At 42.2% G+C, this 22,635-nt stretch overlaps 1 protein-coding gene across 5 annotated transcripts in view; it reads right to left on the bottom strand.

Annotated features, from left to right (window-relative positions):
- The window catches only part of LOC111255518 (uncharacterized), a 185,383-nt gene that overhangs the window by 9,141 nt on the left and 153,607 nt on the right, over positions 1-22,635 (bottom strand). For 3 of the 5 annotated variants that reach the window (XM_086974890.1, XM_086974893.1, XM_086974880.1), the window contains exons 2-5: positions 11,908-12,837; positions 4,386-4,583; positions 958-1,362; positions 247-453 (exon numbers count right to left, since the gene is read on the bottom strand). In XM_086974890.1, the coding sequence (XP_086831016.1) occupies positions 247-453; positions 958-1,362; positions 4,386-4,583; positions 11,908-12,837 (1,740 nt within the window). Of the gene's footprint in view, positions 1-246; positions 454-957; positions 1,363-4,385; positions 4,584-11,907; positions 12,838-20,938; positions 21,770-22,635 lie in introns of those variants that run through there. The other 2 variants (XM_086974882.1, XM_086974895.1) reach the window with 2 other exon arrangements.

The following is a 22,635-nucleotide window of genomic DNA, read 5'->3' as shown; positions in this document are numbered from 1 at the left end:
ATACCGAGAATCTACTAAAAGCAAATCTTATTACACCTTTTACAAGCGTCTTCTAATTATAGAGCACAAAGAAGCGTTGGTGGATACCAGATTGGGTGTCAATAATTCTTCACGTGAAGGCGTGGCATCAAGGATATTCTACAACTTAAAATTATGCATAGCAGAGCAAAGTTAGTTTACTCATGTAAATATTTGTTCCTCGCTAATAAGTAAATGTGGAACAATGTTCTCTTGGAACCTTCGTACCTGTAAGCGATGGAGCTGGCTTTCGTAGGCTCGTATCTGGTCTTTAAGAGCTTTTTTCTCATCTTCGGTCTTGTGTAGTAGCCTCTTGAGTTCGCGGTTCTCTTTGAGCAGCTGTGCGTCTCCCATGCCCGCCAAATCTGAATTGAGTTGCTGCAGCTGTTGCTGACTGGATGCGAAATCCCGAAGGTGGTTGCCGCGCTCGCAGATCTTTTTTCAGACAGGTAGGTCGTTTACCGAACGTCCAAGATAGTAAAACATGAAATGGGCCGGGCAGAAGTATCAACGGGAAATGACAATTTTATATATTCACATGAGTGGTCAGTTATGATAGAACGCGTGCGTACAAACGTAAACATAATCAGGATCGTAGCCTGGGAGTGGACTCGGTTATTACCAGCGTGAACAAATCAGTGCGTATGAGTGAGGTAGACCGGAACGAAATTGCATTCTATTTGAAAGCAACATAGGTGTGCAAATGTACTCCACAGTGAGCGATATCTCTGCCTCGGTACACTTGTTAGAATTCTAAACGTTTGATGGATATGGGCATGAAATATAAGAAATTCTACTCTTTTCTATTTTCATATCATACCATACTGAGACAGTGTCTACAATGCTTTCGTATAGTTACACAGAAATATCAAGCGTTTATTAACGGGACCATAATTGTGGTCACGTCTAGCAAGAATGCTATCGTTGCACTGCTCCTACCTGATCGAGCAGATCGAGCAATTCGTCCGCCTGATTTTGATGCGGATTGTTAACTCTGGTCTGTCCTGTACCATGAGCGGCGACCGTCAAATGCTGCGGCCGCGTATGATGATGATGGGGGTGATGAAGGTTATGGGATGGGCTCAGATGTGAAGTGGTATTGTGGGCTGCTGTTGTTGTCGTTGTCGCTGTAGTATTGTGAATGTTAAGCGTAGACGATGAGGTATGAGGGTTGTGATGGCTGTTGATGCCGCTCTGTGAGGAGCCTGACGCAGAAGGAGTTTGGCTGTTTCTCGAATGGCTCGATGATGAGTCAACCCCAAGTCCGCTGTCTTGTTTGTCGCTTTCCGCTCCGCCTCCTGCACTGCTGCCACCGCAATCGGCCGAACGCGACGATTTCGAATTCTGCGAAGCAAACACGATGTCAAGAAGAACAAAACAGGAAATAAAACGTTAATACTAGCAGTGGAACAAGGTTCGTGATTATGAAGTTTTTACTATTCAGATAATAAAAGTATGACACGGATATCGTTATATGGAAAATATGGGGATGCCACTTAGCACGAATGCGATATTCTCGTCGTTGTATTCTATCTAGTGAAGTAATTCCGTCTTTGGAAATAGTTTTAACAATCTGTCCAATATACTTGTCCATGAAATAGTTTAACGGTCATATAGATCGTAGGCAGTACTCTAGACTAAAAGAAAATACACTATTAATATATGGCACACGAAGTTGCAGGATGAAAGCCCTAATCGAAATCGCTGCCAAGAACCACTGATCCATATCCGTGCAGCGGGTAAACGTACGACTGCTTACTTATTATCGTATCTACTTGAGACGAAGAACAGCTGCTGCGACGGTGGTATCAGACGCAAAACGACAGCAGAGCATACGGCAGCATATGCAAACAGATAGGAACTACACCGGTCGGATACAAACTTATGAAAAAAACTCTCTGAACAGATAGTAAATTATTTGTCTAGCTATATTAAGATTTCCTCCATTGTTCGTTTCTCCGAGATGACGTTCTTACGCAATCGCTACGTTCACTGGGAACAAACAACGATAATTGGTTGCTAAGGGTGCTCTTGACTAATACGGTCTTCTTCTAATAAGATTTCGTGTAGGACGTCATTAGTGTTTGATATGTGGCGACATAAAAAGGTTTAAAGGGTGTCTCTAAAGCCCTCTTCACATAATGACAGGGTCGTTTTTCAAATATGGAGGTGAGAGAAATGCGTTTATGCACTGCCTAAATCAACCAACAACAAAATTACATGCCACCGGGGGGTAAAAGAGCCCAACATCCGCGTGAAAGAAAACTTTCAGCTTTACAAAGTAAGAGTATTCTTTTCATTTGTTCACTTGTCTATATGAAACCGCAACGCAATGTCCTTTCTGTATTCATTTGCTGTTGTTGTTGGCAAAGGTTAATGAGAACCGGAAGGCCTTTGTTGAGAAGTGGCAAGTATGATCCTTCTGTTCAAAACAAACACAATTTCTGCCACCGCCACCGACTCTACCGTTGGATTAATAGACATTTCACTGTTCCTGAAGGCAATCAAGGCCCTAAACCTTCAGAGCTACCGTTAAAATCCTTGGCCAGCTGTAGCTTCTTTTCCTCTATTTTTCTCTTTGCCGTAATGGTATTTCAGACGGATGGGTGGTAAAATCTATCACAATGAGAGTCACTTTCCTCATCATAATGGTCTTCAAATCGTCACTTCGTATCCTGCAAATCGTACAACTTGCACAAATAGGATCTGACCAGAGAAAGGAGCATCCATAGTTATACGCTACTGCTACTGCGCCGACCGGTTCACCTCTGCCGATCTCATTCCTTTTCTATAAACGTTTGCGAGAGCATTCTCCCATTATCTGGCCAGCGATGGGACTATTATTTTAGCCCTGTTTTGTTTGCCGCTCAGGCAAAAGGCACCGCCCAGGAAAGTGCAACTAATGTCAGCCCGATGTATTTCGTTCCTTCGGTTTGCTAACGGTTAGTGACCATAGTGGCAAAACAATAATAACAATAGGTAATATGACATCGTACGATGTAGTAGTTATAGCGGTTAAATAGAAGATCTAGAACTGTATATATTTTATGCTTAATTATAGTACATTGTTGATCAGCGAAGAGGAGTATGTGCATAACGTTATCATGAAGATGGACGTCTCTATGCGCTCGTATGCTTGCCCAAAACCATGCAGTGGGCCATCAGTCAATCTACCCCCAATCCGACGCGGATCAAGTTTGAGGCTCAGAGATTTGCCAGAGGTTGAATAAAAGCTACGTTATTTTAAAATGAGAACAAAAGACACATAACAGCAATGGAAAATACCGTTCAAATAGAACGATAGAAAGTCAATTTGTTCCAGGAATCCCTTGAAACACGTAGTTTTGTGAATGTTCGTAATGATTACCAGACGGTTACCTGCAGACTTCAGACAATAAACATGAACGGCGTCCTTGGATTTAGAAGTAATATCATGCCTAAGTTTGTGATCATACACACTCGAAGTTAAACTACCGCAAACGTACCCTAAAATTTCATGGCCCGGTAGAGATCAGCGGAATACTGTTAGCGATTATTGCAGATAGATAATAAATGCCGGTTGAGCACCGACTCACTAAGCAGACACTGGTTTAAACAGGACAACAATAAGTAAAACGTTAACGCTCTGATGCTGGAAAATATCCAACCGTTACACTTCTAAGCCCAAACATTCTTGCATAGAAGACATTCTATCTGACAGGGAGTAAATCTGCGCCTAGCCTTGAACCAGGAGTTTTTCTCTATTGCGTGAATTAAAGCCTCTCAGTATCTACGTAGAAGTAGCACCGATAGAAATGATCTTTATGATAGATAGCACGATTCGGATACTTATACGTACACAGACCTAAAAACATGGCCAAACACAAGCCTACGTATCTATAACCCCAACTGGATTAGGATGCTAGAACATTGACTCGGTTAAACTATATTCATGAATCATTCGGAAGAGTACTAGGGATCTGAACGAACGATAGCTACAAGTCAATGCGCTTGACAACAGCAAAACATGCTGCACTAAGAAATAGAAAACAATAATTATAGAGGAAAGCTCATTTTTGAAATATTAGCAAGTTATTTCTGAAAAGTACCCAAAGCACTTATACATTCGAACAGAAGACTTTGTGTAGAAGATATAAATTCATAATAAATATTTCAGTCTTCAGCCCTGACCGAAACAATACGATATTAAAGATCACACACACCAAAAACTAGTTTTCGTTCTAAGGCACGACAGGTCCGTAGGTATAACAAAATCAAATCTGCCTCAAACGTTAGATGTCCAGCAAATGCATATTTGTACCAAGAGTTCAACATTAAGTATCTTGGTCCAAGTTGTCATGTATAATAGAAACATGTAGGATTCTAACCTGTACAACTTGACTATAGTTAATAGCGGCACCGTTACCGCTGGTTACCGGCGCTTTGCTTGACGTCTGCCAGGGGCTGGATTGTTGATGAGCAGGGTTTATCGTTGAACAGCCTCCTACTGATGCGGAACTTGATTCCATTGCGCACTGAAGACTGACGCTCAGCTCTTCGAGGCTCGCCACCCTTTCTTGAAGTTCCTGAAACAGGACAACATTATGGAAAGGATGTTCGATATTTCTACGTTTCATACTGTAAGCTAGTATACTCGGAATCGTCGAAACAAGTTCAAATATGATTTTAGTTACTGGGAATTAACACTATATTTACATCTGGCTTTCCCTCTTCTTCCGAACTCAATAAGCTGCGCATATCCATCAACTTACACAACTACCAGTTGCGCTCCTAATCATATTTAAGTGCAAAAATCGAAAAACGAACGTTTATACGATGCGTATAAATGTTCCTTATTCAATTTTGGCGCGTAACGCTGATCATTTCAGTTTTTATTGTTTTAATGTTTGGCGATTGATTAGCGGTATCAGTTTAGTAATACCGCTTATACCGATGTATGCCACCCAATATTTCGCTTGCGTATGTCTGTTTACAAGAGATGAAAAAAAAAAAAAAAGCTTCTCATGTACAACAACCGGAACACGTACACGTTACGGTGGATCGCATGTAATCTGTTTATATATTATAAAATACTACCATCACCCCAGCATATCTGATGCCATTGCACCGCTTATAACCTGTTGATATTGTCGGTGCTGTGTTGTTATGATTATCACAACAACAAATGGATTTTATCATCTTCTTCTAGATCGACTAGAAAGACTGGATCGTCGAAGTTCGATCAAACCTCTAATGGCTGGAAGCTAACGGACGAGTGAACGAGCTACAAAACGCAAATATTGATAGGATCCTTTTTGCCATATAATTTGATTGACAAAACGAAAGACAAAATAGCAATAAAAGACCGAAAGTGTACAGGGAATCGTGTACAGGGAAATGTGAAACCGGACATTTGCTAGAAATCGGTCTAGCATTCGATAACACAAGCCGTTCACCATATAACGATCTCGTTTCTTGCATTTTCTATTTACCATAAGCCGTTGTGTCAGTGGATAGACGAAGCCAACGAGAGGCCGAATAAAAACACTACCAAATAAGCTCAGTGTGAACATCTGTATGTACATGTACGCCCACACCCCGCTGCAACGTCAGGTGGGGTAGTAATCGACGCGCACGCTAACACGCGATCACATAATGATTACACGACGACGTCTCTGATGAGATTTTACGCAGGACACATTCTTAGAATCAACTGCAGTTAAAGGAATGAAGATAAACTAGCTGAACGCATAAATGTGTGCATACACGCGCACGACCCTCGTGTCGAAACGTCAATCCAGTGTTGGGTGCGATACGTAGCAGCGGATCGGAAAAAACAGGGAAAATGAATTGCTGGTGAATGCAGGTCATAGAAACAAAGGGAAACAGACAGGGATAAACGCCATGTCGACGGCCAAACGGATAAACATACGTAAAATAGAACCACTTTCGTCGGGAGATCTTACGCTAGATAGGCGCACATCGATCGGAAGCAGAGTGGTAATGGTTCGACTATACATGGTAATGGTTCGACAGATTACTTAGATAGGTAGATGGTTAAATAGGCTAGGAACCACGCTAGGAGACGAGAGACAGGGGGTAACGGATCGGTCGCATAGTCCGCGATGTCTTGCACTATTCTTTGACATTACTGTTACAGCTAAAGTTTAGGCGCTGCTAGCATAATTCACTAATTTAGGTAACAATTACGATGAATTTTAAAGCATTGTTCGTGCAAATAATTGTATTTCTCGTAATATCTTTGCTATGCTTAATCAAAAACCAGACCCACTCGTTACTCCTTTCCTGTCCTATTTACATAAAAAAAAGCTGTTTCCAATCTTATGTCTTGTTGCGCATCCTATGCAGGATAGACGAGGGTCTGAGATGCTGATAGCGTAATGCCTAAAGTAAATAGTGTACAAATCAAACTAACTCGAAGGTTATGAATTTTACATATACCCCTGCATTGGTACCAAGCCAAGAAAAATATTTTCTTTTCAGTGTTCTCATTATAAGGGTTAGTACAAGGAAAAAGATAGGAGGGTATTACAAACAGGCCACAAGAATATCGATTAGAATAGTTTTCGCACACTTCGTCTACAAATGAATACATAGTTCCTATACACGATTGCGTAATTATGATTGTGTATATGCGACAAATTATCGTTTTGAGTGCTCGATCAACAATGTCACCCAAAATGTTTGTAAGCACGTTGGGGTCACATGGGATGGGCGTGCACGGATGAGCCTCAAGCCAACTAAAACACATCTATTATATATGTACAAAAATAAAGTGTACTATACGACTGCGTATTACATAGAGTATAATAAAACTTATGAGCTAGGCAACACTGATCATGTGTCGAATAGTTCTATTGGCCTTTTTTCCAAGCAAGGTAATGGAAATAAGGATCGATCGCTGTCATCTTCCTCTCCCATGCACTGATAAACTTTAACTAGTGCAGGGGTGACGGAAGTCTAACCCTCCATCCTGAATTTCCTGCAAAAAGCGATGTGTCTCCTAGAAGATATACGCACTTTGTCAACGATGAGCGATGCACATTTTGAAAACAAAGGGTCAATTCGGTCGAGTTTTTCGAATCGAGTCAGCAAAAGATTTTTCCACACTATATAAATCCCGTGGGAAGCTACCGGGGCCATTTGCATTTCAAACAAAGGCACCGCCTAACGTAATTTTGTCTCTGTTTTTGCTCATCGTGTGTTGCCTCTGATGAGCTCTGCAAAGGCTCGACTGTTCATAGGTAACATTACGCTCAGCTATTTGAAGCTGGTCATGCACTTTAAGAGCGTTCTGCCTTCATTCGATAGTTTCGATAGCAGCGTGGTAGCTTCCGTGGCCGAGTTTCATTGGGTTTATCTTATCTATAATACAAGAGCAATAATAAAATTTAGTTGCAGATATTCTTGCACTTGCTGAGACTCAAAATTGTATGTTCCGCACTATTGTGTGCCCGGGAATACATCTTCAAATGGCGGCGGTGAAATGGCAAGCTTCCTCGACGGGTCACGCATCGAAATGCTGTGCTACAATTGAGGCTCCGAAGAGGCTCAAGGCGACTGGTGCTTCACGTGAACGACTTCCCTATGTTCATGAGACGCTGTTGCTGCTGGTACCGTGCTATGCACTTCCTGTACATACTTAAAGTTATGTCGTAGGGCCCAAATCCAAAAGAACCATGCTCTGAGAGCAATGTTTGGTAGAGATCGCAAAAGTCTTTGTGGGTGACCTCTTTACCTTGAACAAACTGCTGTCTGTCGACAAAACATGCAACATGTGCCTTGCCCTATTTGTTTAAGAAGTCTCTCTCCCGCTAACCGCCATCGTCAACCGCTATAACTGACACGCTTCGTTCGCTTTGTTGCTAAGAGAGTATCTCGAAATGGTATTTCACCTATCAATCTATTTTTGGAAGTTAGTATAAGTTGAGCTGGATGGATTAGGTGATAACACAAGCACCAAGGTAGAAGTTAATCAAGTTTTTGTACTTAATGCCCATAGCATCAAACAGTAAATGTATAAAATATTATATAAAGAGCTTAAAAACGAAACTTATCTTTATGCCATGAGCCAACGACCAAGTTTCAAGCCCAAATTTCGGAGACATCGTCAAAAACACCGTTTTGTTGATCGGCATATGCGAATATGTTCGTGAACGAATAAACGTCGAAAATTGTGAAGAGAAATCTGATCATTTATATTTAGCATTCTAGGGGTGGGAAGAGATAATGAAAGTTTACTAAGGGGGAAGACAACTAGTCGAGAGTAAAAATAACATAGCAACGCTTAAAGGGTTTCAACAAGATCTAAAAACGTGGACAGCCCTCTCGAAAAGATTAAGAATCAAAGCTGAAACGAGCGACTGCCTGAAGATTGATACGCAGAAAGCAGACGAACGAAAAAAGAGACAATGATAAAATCAAAAGCCTAAAGAAATAATCGAAGAAGCAAACATGACAAAGAAACTAAAGAAGAGATCATCAGTCTGAAGATGCTTTCGGCTTCATACTGGCAGCAAACACAAGTAGAGTAAAATTTTATTAACACGGAGAAAAGCGAGTTCGGGGAGCAACGTGGAAGATAACTACAGAGCTGCTCTGTACACGCGTGTACCGAGTAAGCGTACGTTGAGGTGTGGGGGCGTTTTCTCCGATGATCTTTTATGGTTACCAGTCGGTGTGTCGTTTACAGAACTACGATCTGGGACTGTGTGGTCTTCTCAGGCCAAACCCGTCTTCAGTCCACCGCATTAATTCCTTTAGCAATTATTCCGCAGCAGCAATAGCAATGGAAGAAACACTTGATGACACACATGATTATTGAGGTCAACAAGTTTGGTTGCATTTGAATTTTGTCTTGGCGTGGCCGGGTTTTACTTATCGATGGAACGTGACTGTGCTGAAGCTCGTAGTTTTGTTCAATCGACAAATATTCTGTAGCAACTTGTCTCATCGAAGACATTCGACATCGGTAAAGGCTAATAGGTATAAGCTAACGGCAGGAAGCTGTTTTGGATGATTGAATAGGGAAAGGGAAAAGCAAAAACGAAAACAAAAACTCGGATATTAACCGCTGTAACTAGCGGCTGTATCCACTTTTTGGGATAGTAGCGGAAATGTTTTTGCAAGCCGTCACGAATCAAACGGTGCTAACGGAAAACATCTGAGCACAATTAAAAGATATAATTAATACACATACACCGGTATAGCAACCTTGGGGTTTCTTAGATTAATATCTCTGGTGGCAGTGGGAAATATTGTTACGTAAATACTGTCTATTCCCTTGAAAAAATCTCATTTTATGTAATTATATGTTATTACAGCGTTTCTATCGAACAGGATCCTATCAAGCAGATATCATTAAGACTTACACTAACCAAAACAAGAATTTATTCAGCAACAGTCCTTAAGATAAACATAAATGCCTCAGCTTTTAACAGTCTTCTCCTTGTATTAGAACCACTGATAGTTTTACGGAGACAATAGAACTTGTTTCTCCATCTTCATCTAATATTTTCCAGTCTTTTGTTCTTAGCGCCGACGCAACGAGGCCGCTGCCGTTATAATCGGCCTTTACCCATGAATTCAGAGCTATTTCTCTTTGGCTTGGCAAAAGCCTCAACGGAATTGTCGTTTTAAAATTTCAACCCTTTTCGTTCCGTTACGGCTACGACCTCTGTTATCATTGAGAAGTTGCTTCGCTTGTTATCTCCTACCTATGTCGCCGCTATGTCGGCACCGACGCGTCGTGGACTCGTCATCAATACAGCGGCTGGTTATAATGAACGCTATCAACTCTTGCAATGGAAGCGACGCTACACGCTGCCATTTATTATGTAGACCGTCGTCGGCAACATCACCGTCCCAGTGTCGATAGCAGCGTCGTCTGATCGGACAGTTTAACCAAGTTAAGCGAGCTCATAAGGGAGCGCGATGCACGTCGTGCTAACGAGTGTGGTTAGCGCACGTACCCCCCCCCCCCCATATCGGTCTAGAAAAGACGTATTAACAAAAGCCGCTGTGGGCGATTGATGAAAGGATAGATGACAAATAAAATGAGACATGGCGTTGTTTGTTCCATAGTTAATTAGTAATCCTATAATAATTCGATGGTACTAGCAGCAGCTTGGGTGCGGTGACATGTTTGTTGCTGTTACTTTATAACGGAATGGCCTTGTTTCGAAGCTGCTACTTGAAACGGTCACAACCTCGTACTACATCGGCAGGTGAATAGACAGCAGCTTTTTTAGAATCATCAAAAGTAGAAGTTGGTAGCAAAGAGGAAGATGGGATCAGATCCAAACTGAAGTAAGCGAGAAGTGCCAGTATAGAGCGGTTTGTTGACGTTACGGAACTGAAGGTTAAAAAATGAAGAATTAAACAAATTGAACTTAATCCAGTATATGTATCGAACTATGCGATGCCAATTTACTCACGAATCCAGAACTGGATGACTGTGAATAGTCGAAACTACGAAATCTCTCCCAGTCGAAGTGCATAATGCTGAACGGGGCAGGTCATCTCAGCATTGTCCTTGCTTACATTAAGGGGCAGGCACACCCGCCAGAGAGAAACTAGTGATCCATTTAAAAAAAAAAAACACATTACATCAACTTTCTCAAGCGTGGCAAATCTACTATAGTAAAAAAAATTAACAAGCGCATGAAGATAAATATGTCGGTGCATCGGATTTCCCTTTTAACTCCATATAAATCACGTAAGAGTCTTTAGATTAAATCGATAGAATCGCCAGATTTCCAATTGCCATACGATTAACGGTATTACATTCAATGTACTGTTCCGTGCAAAAGTATACCAATACCAATCAAGTTTAGATTGAATGCTAAGCTTTATTTCGCATCGGACATCAGATAACCTCGTTCTTCGTGAACACATACTTAGTACTTGTAAATATTGCGCCATGATTCCATCATGCGATATGTGGCGTTTTTAATCTATCATTTCGTTAACTTAATGAAGGGGCATTGCAAAACTTTTATTATATCAAACAAGTTCTATAATTACGAAAGCTATCTAACGAAATCCAATTTAGTCAATTTTGTAAATATGTTACTATTGGGCAACAACAAGTTTAATATCATACTCCTGAACATTTTATGCGAACGGCAAGCAGTGAACTACGTAACAGGTAACTAACAACTAAATAAATTCAAATCTGAATTCGATCTTCGTTTTTATATCTATCTTCATCTGTTTACAATATAATCGAGCTTCTTTTAAGCGATGGATTCATTCGTGCTCGGGTGTTATTGAGTTCTTGTCAAACCACTAGATCATTAGCCTTACGCTGATACCTTAGCGTATACATTACTATGATATTAGTAAAAATGGACGCGTTTATAATATAGCTTCTCGATCCTTCATGAATGATATCGAATTGAACGAAATTACGTAGCGATCGGCTTACGGCGACAATACCGCTTCGACGTAAACAAACGACATCTACGAGAAAATCGTCTGCACTGATAGACACAGATATAGTGTACCTGCTTGACATTGCTGAAATTCTATGGAGAGATGCAGATGGAGCTCTAGCAGCGCCACCAGATATGTAAGTTGTGCGTTGCGTGTACGCTTCTAGTAGTTATTTGAATCGCTTATGTGGTTAGCTTTTTACGCAGTGAAAATAAACCTACTCTTGCCGTTCTCCCAAGAAAAGAAGAGAAATACAGTCTATAGCAGACTGCCAGTTTTCTCAGCTCATGTTTAATAGCATGAACGCAAAACAAGATCATTCGATTGTATGTTGTTTGTCCGAATAGCCTATAGCAAAAGGAAAGCATTAGAAGCGAATTACTATGTGCATTTTAACATATAAATACGCTTGCTGAAGGCGGAGGGCGTTGGGGATCTATTTGAATTGCCTACCTGAACAACAACGCCAAAAATGTCAACATTTAATATCCCGTTCAGACGGTCTGCTGTTCCGATCCTACTAACCTGGACGGAGAGTAGGGTTTTTGCATGCTGCTTTACAAGGAAAGGCAACACATGGTTGATTGAATTAGTTCGTGTCCGTTGCTGTTGTTGATGCTGAGGTAACGTTGGCGGGAAGTTTCGGCCTCCAGCATCACCGTTCCTATACGAAGACGATGCCGAAAACCCAGCTGCGCCTGCTGCACTTTGCGGTTCGCTCGTTCTATGAGTACTGGCGTTGGGGACCACCGATTTTTTCGATGAAGTTCGCTGCGCGTGGACGCCAGTTCCATCGGCAACTCCTGTCTCACCTTTTTCTCGACGCTCTTTTCGAGGCGATCTTTCGAGCGCAGGTGAAGATTTCGGTCTGTTAATAACCCCAGGTGGTGGTACTGCCGCTGCTGTTGCCGCACCAGCTGCTGTAACCGTTCGCAGAGGCTGCTGCTGTTGTTGCAGGTGTTCTCGATTGGGCTCCTTGCGTGGCAGCAGTAAAGGGTCGGTAAGTAGTTGTTGGATACGTTTTGAAGGGCCGAGCCCGAGGGAACCTGCGTGAGGTCCGTTGAATCCGTTTGTGCTATTGTTGTTACTACTGCCGCTGCCCAATATCTGCGGGTTCGATGAGCTCTGGAAAATTTGCGCCTGTAGCTGATGCAGATGGGGCGATAAAGGCTGAAAGTGCTGTTGCAGGCCGCTACTATTGCCACTGATGTTTGAAGTTGATGCTGGCGTCGTCGTCTGCTGCTGCTGCTGCTGCTGTCGCAGCAACTCCGTAGGGGGCGAAGACGAGTTCGGAGGATGCTGCTGTTGTTGGTGACGGAGATGTTGGTGGACGGGGACGGCCGGCTGCTCGGGAGCAGCTCCGTCCTCATTGTAAACAAACGGCTAAAAAAAAAGACAACGAAAGGCACAGCAATCAGAATGGGGTTAGAATGGTTCGGCTGGAACTAGCTGCACTCATCTTTTTACGGTAAAATTGGATAACGCTGATATGTAACGGATCTTTGCTCTTCGTTAATAGTCTCATTTTGTTGGAGATTGTTTTTGATTTCTGCGCAAGCTGCCGGAAAGCAAATGAACAAATCGATCGAATTCTTCTGTGGAGCAACACTTTCCCATCAAGCTCGTACTCTAACTAAGCCTGTAGAAGCTTTATGACTTACATCGTTCGACCGTAATAAAAAAAGAACGTGCTAAAAAACGAGTATTTCCGTCTTCCGCTGTTTGTTAGTAGCTTAGTTTGAAGGCGCAATAGCCTTGTGATGCTTCGATAATGATGCGTACCTCATTTCGTGTTTAAGGTAGGTTCGTCGAACGTGTAAATACGACGTTAAAACGTCGAAGGTGTAAAGATTGTCACAATTTGATTTTAGCAGTCCTTTCGGTTCATGGTCGAATATGGCCAAGTTAGCTGATATACGACAAACCGAAACCGTTATAGAGCAGGAAGCTATTCAATACTTTAAGATACGCAATGATGAATATAAGTGCTAAAGTGCTACATATTTATTTTCGATGACTGATTACCGGCTTCTAGATTTATTTATTTGTTAAATTTAGAGCGATTTATTTGGACTTGGCCATATCAAAACTTGGTAGGAATGAAGGCAGGGGTACGGTATAATCTTGCATGCCACTGCACAAAAACAGTATATCGTATATAAAACAATAATGTAGTAGTATAAAGCGAATATATTTTATATTAGTCCAGCGTGAAGCCAGTTTTCTAGAACTGTTGCATTTGTTGCGCTGTTTATGCAAGAGGTTAGGATCAGTATGTGCTTTACCAACCGATTTAGGACAGCGTAAAGGTCAATACGAAGTTCAAAATATTTTGTCTTTTACCTATTAAAAATAACCATAACGAAGATCCAGTGCTTTACAGAATTTAGATCTGGATGCAAATACGTCTTACTACCTATCTCTTAGAAGCGACGCAGTAATACACACACGCGCGTGTATATATACGACAGAAGTATGAAGACAGTATGAATCAGGCGTAACTTTCCATAAACGATCCTTCTGTTACAATCAGTCTATTCCAGTGGCACTTGCACATGATAAAGTAACTTCTCCATCTATCTTTCTCGTTATCGTTCGACTTATCCCCATGCAATTATGTGATGGTGCCCCGGTCATGAATTGTAGCATAGATGCGGCTTTCCGTTGGGTTGTTGATTCTACCCAAGTATGCATGCCGCAATCCAACATCCCCGAACATGCAGCAACAACAGATCATCTTATAGCATTAAACAACCGAAATTGTGACTGCATATGTGTGTGCATGTCCAGAGGAAGATCCAGCTCAGATTCGGAAAGAGCCATGTTGATTTGCGGCTGATCGTTAATTGCAAATGCAGTGTTCTATAGTGCCGGATCGAAAGTCTACGTAATAATCCAAATATAAATGGTCAGTGAAAATATGAAGATTGGTCTTAACAACGATATCGTTTGTTCAATAGTTAATCCCCGATAACCAGACGAAATCGTGTACTGAGCTGCTAAAACAAGATGAATGCAGCAATACTGTTTATTAGGCAGCAGACGCAGATATATTTTTATGAGTTAATCACTCTGTTCCAAGTGTCGTTTGCGGTACCGGCCAAACATCAATCAAACCAAACAAAATCATCGAATAGGTCAACGTAAAATATCTTCATCGTAGATGGACATGGGCAGATTTTCTGTTTTCGCAACAACATATTCGGCAACCTCTCGCGTTGCCAAACTATTATTGGAAATTGGCACGTAGCTGAATCTGGTAAATATAGTAATAATGCACAGTAAGCACAAAACACTAACGAACGGCTTCTGGCAACGATATACGGAGCTGTGTTACACATGCAAAACTCGATAGATAATACGGATCTTCAGCCAATGAATGTATCACCTCTGCTGGCACTGGCTAGTTCTATCGATCTTCAGTAGCAGCAAAGCTGTCGCACATCTTTCTTCTTCTTTTTAAAGCCAATTACATGAATTAATTAAGTGATAAACCTTAGTAACGATCAAATCAAGTTAGCGTTCTAAAAACAGAAATCGAACGCAGACGCAACGAAACAATAAACACAGTCCGTACAATTAAAATGCATCGGCTGACAGTTCTATACAACAACTGTTGTTGTTGTTGTTGTTGTTGTTGTTGCTGCTGCTGCTGCTGCTGTCGTCGTCGTCGCCGCTTCCGCCAGGGGTAGCAACATCCGCTTTTCCCTATGTTGATGCCGTTCCTTCGATCATGCGTCGTCACTAGCAACGAGACAAAGTGAAGGAAATGAAAATAATCATGAAAAGGTTCCTGCTGCTGGCGCTGTTAATGGTGCCCGTTTATTTTCGACTGATGCTACCAGCACAGTTGTTGCTGGAGGGGGGAAGGGGTACGGCAACCCCGCTGGAATAGGGAAAGCTGGCCAAGAAATGAATAAGAACATGGACCGGAAGAGATGATTTTTTAACGCTCAGGTTAAAATGCGCCTTGTCGGTGTGTGAAATTGACTTATATCTATCTACCCATTTCCATCTATTTTATAGAAGATTATATCGCTCGAGTGGCACGCTACCACTGCTGCTTCTCCTGCAGCCGCTGTAGTTAATAAAGGCGTACCATCAACGTAACTCAATTTAGCGTTACTTTTTCTATTAGGTTTTGCAAGCATTTTATTTCTATTACAAATCTTCACCCGTATGGACCAGTGGCGCTGGCGGTCAGCCACAGCAAAGCCTGACTATGCAGATGGCCATTACTTATTTTGGCTGCTGAAATAATGGCATTTTAGGGTAAGGGTGTCAATCAGCTTTTTTAACCGCTTACCTCCATGTTCCACATATATGGCAGAAGTAAACGTTTGGGATTTGCTAGCCTTTCCCTGAACTATCCGACTGCCACGGTAGGGTGCAAAGGGTTTTTTTTTTGATAATTTTATATAATTTTACTTATAATAATAGTAATAATACTGGACTGCAAGTGCAGATATAACAACCATTATAACAACGCAAAATGGCCCCTAGATTTACGTCGTCGTATGCGTAAACCAGCAGATCCTAATAGTTCGGGAATGCATCTACTTTTATCTTCCTTTCCAATAGAAAAAGGCAAACGTAAATACCGACAATATCACAAGACGCTGAAGAACTTGATGTCTAATTGTGATACTGGGTCAGGGACTCCACTAATCAAATACAAAATTTGTTCTTTTTTTTTAGCTCGCAGACTAAATAAAAATACAGACAATAAAATGTCCGCAGGATGCAATAGGATGCGATATGCCGGCTGGAAATGGTCGGTGTGACCGACAATTTCAGTTACATACCTTGACGGGAAAATTAAAATATATAAAAATGAAAGAGATTTTTGCAATGTCATTATCATGTCCGTCGAGCATTATCTGATGACATTTTTCTTATTCATGAGTTGATGCGAAGGTTGAGCACCATGCCAAAGTACCAAGCTATTGCGTCGAATCAATCATTAGGTATGCCATTGAATTGATAAGTTTACTATGAGGGCAAGGACGAGCGCTCACAAGGCCAATCCAAAAGGGCAAAATATCGGATACAACAGTGCAGCTGAAGGACTATAAGTGACGATGTAGAACCTTGCAGAGATTGCCAATCCGCAATTCGTATAGTCGCCCAACCGTCCAAATAGACCCTCTGATAGCAGAAGCTAAATAAAGAGCTCACGAAACGGGAGCCTCGCTGTTCCCACATTGTGTTTATATTCGAAGCTAATTTAGCTTTTATTCGATAACTGCGACACAAGTTGATATTTTCATTTATGGCTAAAATAATTACTTACAAACTACTAGTGGCAGCGCCAAGTACAATCTTTCTATTTGACTTTAAAAAACAGATGATGGCGCCATGCCATTGTGGCACTTTGTTGGCACCTTCGGCCGACAGTGACGAGAGCAGATTTGTACCGCCACATTCGAACCCTGACTATCACAATGCTTTATGATCGGCATCGCTTTAATCGTCAACAGCCGATTAGAACTTCACGCTACAGCGTTACCTGTGCATGCTTCTGCTCGCTTGTTCTGCCTGCGTACAGAAAGCCAACGACAATAGGACTTGGGTAATACGCTGATTTTCTTCAGCTTTCTCTCTTCAGTTCCTCATTCTTTCTTAGAATATGCTCGACGCGTAATAACGATAGGAACATTTTAGCATTTAACTTTTTTACCAAGAACAGGACGATAGGGAGAACAACAATTAAAGGAACAACAACGAAATACAAACAGCATTAAAAATTGATAGTTTTTCTAACCGAACGCAACCATCTTGTGATTTATTGGCTGAAGTGCGTACAAGTGATTGTTGTACATTTGTTGGCCAAATTGATGAAGACGTCGGGCAATAGCGGCCTTCGGCCGTCGTTTGCTCCGCGTAATCCATTTATCATAATTAGCATCACGATTTTTGAATGGTCCGCTGTCCTCCGCCGCACTGAACATGACGCCCAGTGCTTTCTACAATGATAAAAACATGTAAAAGGGCTGACATGCTATTTTGTGTTCTGCTCAGTTAATCAGAGCAAAAAACTAAATTATGGAAACGCAGCATTCATATAAACTAGATTAAGTTAAATGAGATTTCTACTGTAATCATTAAATAAAAATACATTCTTTTTCGGTAAACTTTTCGGTGAGCGCGCAAGGTGATCTGTGCTGCACTCTTGAGCCATTGGCCTTTCGTTTATCACTTTTATATTTTTCGATTAATCTGTCGCTGCTGGCCATGATACACACGTCTTTGCAATAAATATCCTACATGCGCAGAGTGAGTACACAAAAACGCAATATCTTGACAAACTGACATTAACATTCCCACGTGTTCGCCGTCTCCATTATAAAGCAAGCTAAAATAACAAATGTATGATAGGGAAAAGATCGTCGGAGGGACTTTTCGAACAAAGAATGCTATTACGCTGCGTTCAGCTGACAAGGACAGCTGAATTCTGTATAATATATATATATATATATATATATCTGTGTGCGAGAGATAAGAATCAAAGCATGTTGCAGTTAACTATTATTGAATGACGGTGATCATCTTATTAATAAGGTCACTCCAATATGTTTTTTTTTGTTGCTTCAGAAAGCCGGAATGAATTGAAAATAAGCCTATGTCTATGCGACTCAACACGTTGGGCCTCTTCAACGTCGCCTGCTTGGCCTGACACTTTACAAGTGAGATTTTTAGCCGGGTGAGACTTCATGAGTTTGAGACTCTTTCTTACCATTTAGTCGTTTGGGAAAGCATATATGGATATGTATCGCAGAGATAGCAGATTCATATTCTTCTCATTTTGACTGCTAGGTAAAATCATACATTTTTCGTATTTCGAGTGTTTTTCTTACGGACGCGTTGTGGTCTGGGTTCGAGCACGGGGAACCAAGCGTCTGATGCAATGCCTAACGGCGATACCGCCCACAAAACTCGAAACAGAGAGACAGAATAACACTACAGCCTTCACTGATCCAGAACCGGACAGTGTAGAAAACACTAGGTACAATTTCGATTTACATGCGCCCAGACACGGTCAAGGAGAATGCGTACTCGCTATCCAGGATTTCGTATATTGTCGTTTTTCTAAGTTTTAGTTAATAGGGATGCGTATCCCTTCTTACGTAAACCTTCTGCAGAGTGCGTCTACTAAAATAACTTCGCAAGTCAGGTGTCTTTTGCGCTTGCACAGAGAGTAAAGCTCATGCAACCTGGTCCCAAGGGCTCTCAAAAAGCTGGGTATTTGCATGCTGCCTTTATTTGTTCATTGAGTACCCTATGCAAGCAATACGCATGTTCCAGGATTCAATGGTTCTGAACGCTTTTTTGGGGCGAGATCGAATCGCAAGGCCAACGAAGATGCGTAACACAGTTAGGCCAGACCTTAGATCCACTTAACTTCCAGTGGTCCTTTTCTTTCGGCAGTTATGTTCGCCGAAAGGCGATAGTTCAAAAGCATATTTAGCGCATTTTACCCGTTTGTCCTAATTCATCGCTTAGCAGGTTGACATCAACGAAGAGAGAGCTCGAAAACAACGCCTGCTCAAAACTATATTCCGACGAAAAGGTTATTGTTATCGGGTTCTGGGTTCGAAGTTGCGTGGAGTTGAGCCACCGGTGACAAACGGGCTCTTTTTCTGACTGCTGCTTTTCCCCCTTGACTACGATTGGTACTATGAGTCAATGTAATTAGCGAGGAGCAACGATTGTCTGGTTATTGGTTGCAACTCCATTATATTCGTGCTCGATCAACGAAATTATCGATACTAAAACACCTTTAGAGCCGACGAAGGTAAGGGAACCGATGGCAGATTGTTAGCCTTTTGATTAATCGCGTTCCTGGCGGTCCAAGGTCCTCGCTCAGGCTACCCGTCGCTTTGTTGGGTGACTATAGCGCTACCGGTAAGACAGGGAGTCTTAGTGCACAAAGACACGGATTCAAGCGAACAGTCGCAAACGATAACTTTCCAAAGTCGCAAAACACTTTTTTCCATCTTATTCTGATTTGTATTTCGTTCATTATTGACGTCGTACCTGACAGACTGCCAACTGTCAATCAATCAACACAGATTCATCTAAGCTAAACAGACAGACATGGCGATACAGATAGATGGATTATAGACAGATCCGACAGGCGACGGTGGATGGCGAAAGCAGCAGCAGCGAACAGGGAAATCAGAAACGAACGCACGACGTTCGTCTTTCGTTAAACAGTTGCGGCCGCTTCTAAGATTAAACGTTTCTATCGCTGTCGTTGTAGACTCTTTGCAGGCCGTTAGTTCTGTTCGGTCGGTCCGCTTGTGGCGCTAGTTGTGCTAAAGTGGCGTTCACGAGTGTTGCGCATTGGCTTGGCACAATGCGCCACCAGGAAGGACAAACCTGTAGACCAAGCACATCTCTCTTTCAAGTAAACACATTCAGGCACCCGAAAATAAAGTAAATGAGAGGCGACTACGATGAGAAACCGAACGGACTAGCTAGACCTATTGTTGTAACTGATGAAGAAAGTGGTATTGCTTTAACGGAAATTACAATTATTGTTCGTCATCTAGATTACGCTAAGATCGACGACACATTCACAAATCTCATTGTATAACACCGAAGTGTATGGGTCTTTGACTACTCCGTCGCCTGTTGGAAATCTGTTGGGTCTATCGTAAAGAAGATTGCTGCTATAAATCATGACGAAATACTTCTAACGAACCGACGATGACCTTTGGTTCGTGGTGGGTCGGTGGTGACTCAACACAGCATGTCTGTACACTATCCGCGTAAGGTTAATCTCTTGTTTAATCCACCTACGAGAGCGGATGACGATACGATGGACAAATTCATACTGGGCCACACCATGCAGCCGAACGTTTCTTTCCCACCGGCCATAGAAGGACTATGGCCGTGGATTTCAACACGTAAAGCAAGTTGTCGATAGCCTATCCGCAGATAGCATTTGGTAGAAATAAAACACTAACTCATGTCTTTTCGTATAGTTGATTAGCCCTAGCTCGAATGAAGGTCATTGACGTACAGCACAATGCTTCCCTATTTCTCGTCACAGCAGCTCTAGTCAAGCAATCTGGTATCTGGTAAACTGTATGAAATTTATATATATCTGTTGTTTATTATATTATTATAGTCGTTCATACTCGTGGCCTCGTACTCGCGTGGCTATAAAACAGATCTTACATATTTTTTTGAATTACTTAACGATACCCACCAACTCTGACCAAATAAAGTAATTGCACGAAACATATATCCGATACTTGGGTAATTGCCAGCTACGACAAGCATATCGCATAAAAATATACGAAAATTATTAATGAACAATTAGATCACGCCACAAAACGCATCGCTCGTCGACAACATTCAAATAAGTGCACATCTTAATAAGCACAGCAAATAAGTGCTTAATATTGCCACTATACCAAATAGATTTGATATTTAATCATTGTGTACAGAGAAATACGCGTGCACATAAACTCACCACCCAGAGCCAAATCGAACCGATAAGGGACATAAGATGTTGAATGACAGCAAACCAAAAGCCCAGTTTGGCCCGGTGCGTTTGAGGGTGCCGCGCCCCAGCGCCGCGCCCACTAGGACCCCTGGATGATTGTTCCGATAGTGCTTTACACACGGAAGATCCTTAGGTCATCCTAGGTCGAGTGGAACTTATCAGTCTTCATTGTTTAAAGCAGTGGCCGGGCAGTAAATCCACTCGGACAATGCTGAACAGCCAGTCGACGGACAGTTTAATCGAAATAGACCCACGAATAAGCAGCACACTGATCACGAAAATTCACTATAACACACAACTACACGTCGTTACAACCAGCGGAGTGTATGGTCCCTGACACGTGGCCTCCACATTTCTCTCCCTCTCATCTTATCTGACACTGTGTGACAAGCCGCAGACTTCGAATTGACGAGCTTCACACAACATGGCCTTACACGCTCACGCGCGATGTCTAGACAGTGCCGTGGCCAACGCGTTTCGAGCGAACTTTCAAAGGAGATCAAACACATCACCTCCCCCAAGCTAATTTGCTTCTTTCCAAATTTCCACTAGCACGGAAACAGCGGCCATCGTCGCCGTCACTGCTGCTGCCGCCGCCGCCGCCATCCCCGTGAGCCCTGGCCCACTCGCGTAGGCAAGCGAGACCTAGCGAAGGAGGCAACGGGGCGACTTCGCAATCATAGTAGCCACCGTCTGGCCGACTGATGATATGGCTTCTGTCAGTGGTTGTTATTCCTGTTGTTGTTGTTGTTGTCGTCGTGTTAGTACTTAAGCCGCTTGGGTTATGGTTTTTTGTGTGGTACTGCTGCTGCTGCTGCTGCCGCCGCCGCCGCCGCCGCCGCCGCTGCTGTTCATACTGACGATGTGTTAAATAGCTGTTAGTTGTAGGTGCTATGGCTGTTGTTTGGCTGACTGACGGCCTAATTTCGGTTTGGCATGGGAGAGCGATAGAAAAGGCGCATTCTATCTGAAAAAAGGAGCTAAACGAAAAACTATCAGGCTGTCTATCTATCACCACTTCGCTAACATTCAACGCTACATCATACTCATTAGCGTAAAGAGACGGACATCGAACAGGCTAATTGCAATAACTTTAGCCTTACTTTAGCGCTGCTAGATAATAAATGACGCCGACAACAGTGGCGACATTTATTGTCTAGCAACGCTAAACTACGGCTGGATAAAATTCGTCATTCGGTGAAAAGCTTCATATACGCCCACAAGATCTATCTCACTTACACAGTAAGAAGAACACTGTTGGAAAGCGCGTGCACAAATATAAATATTGAAAAAAAATTGCAGAATAAACATCTCTTTCGAGACCGTGTTATTCAAATGATAGCAATGGCAATTACAATAGCAGGGCAACTCGTCATCAGCGGCATCGTTGTGACATAGTTCTTAAAAGGCAGGTTTTCTAGGGGGCGAAAGGACCGAAGGGGTGCAAAGATTAACTACGGTAGCAGTTTCGGAGCGCTGTCAGATTTACTTCTTGCTTAGTAATTATACTCCGCGCGTGTGGGATTCTCGTCGTTATTTTGTTCGACTCATTTTAAACAGTTCTGTTAACGATTTCGGTAGCTCACCGCCGGTTTCTTCTCAACATCAGCACGCGTACTCACTCACGCATGAACACGCACATACACAAAGATCGACGCAGCAGC

Source organism: Varroa destructor, unplaced genomic scaffold (genome assembly GCF_002443255.2).
Source record: "Varroa destructor unplaced genomic scaffold, Vdes_3.0 BEIS01000001.1, whole genome shotgun sequence".
Classification (NCBI taxonomy): domain Eukaryota; kingdom Metazoa; phylum Arthropoda; class Arachnida; order Mesostigmata; family Varroidae; genus Varroa; species Varroa destructor.
This window is presented reverse-complemented; position numbering and strand designations above follow the sequence as displayed.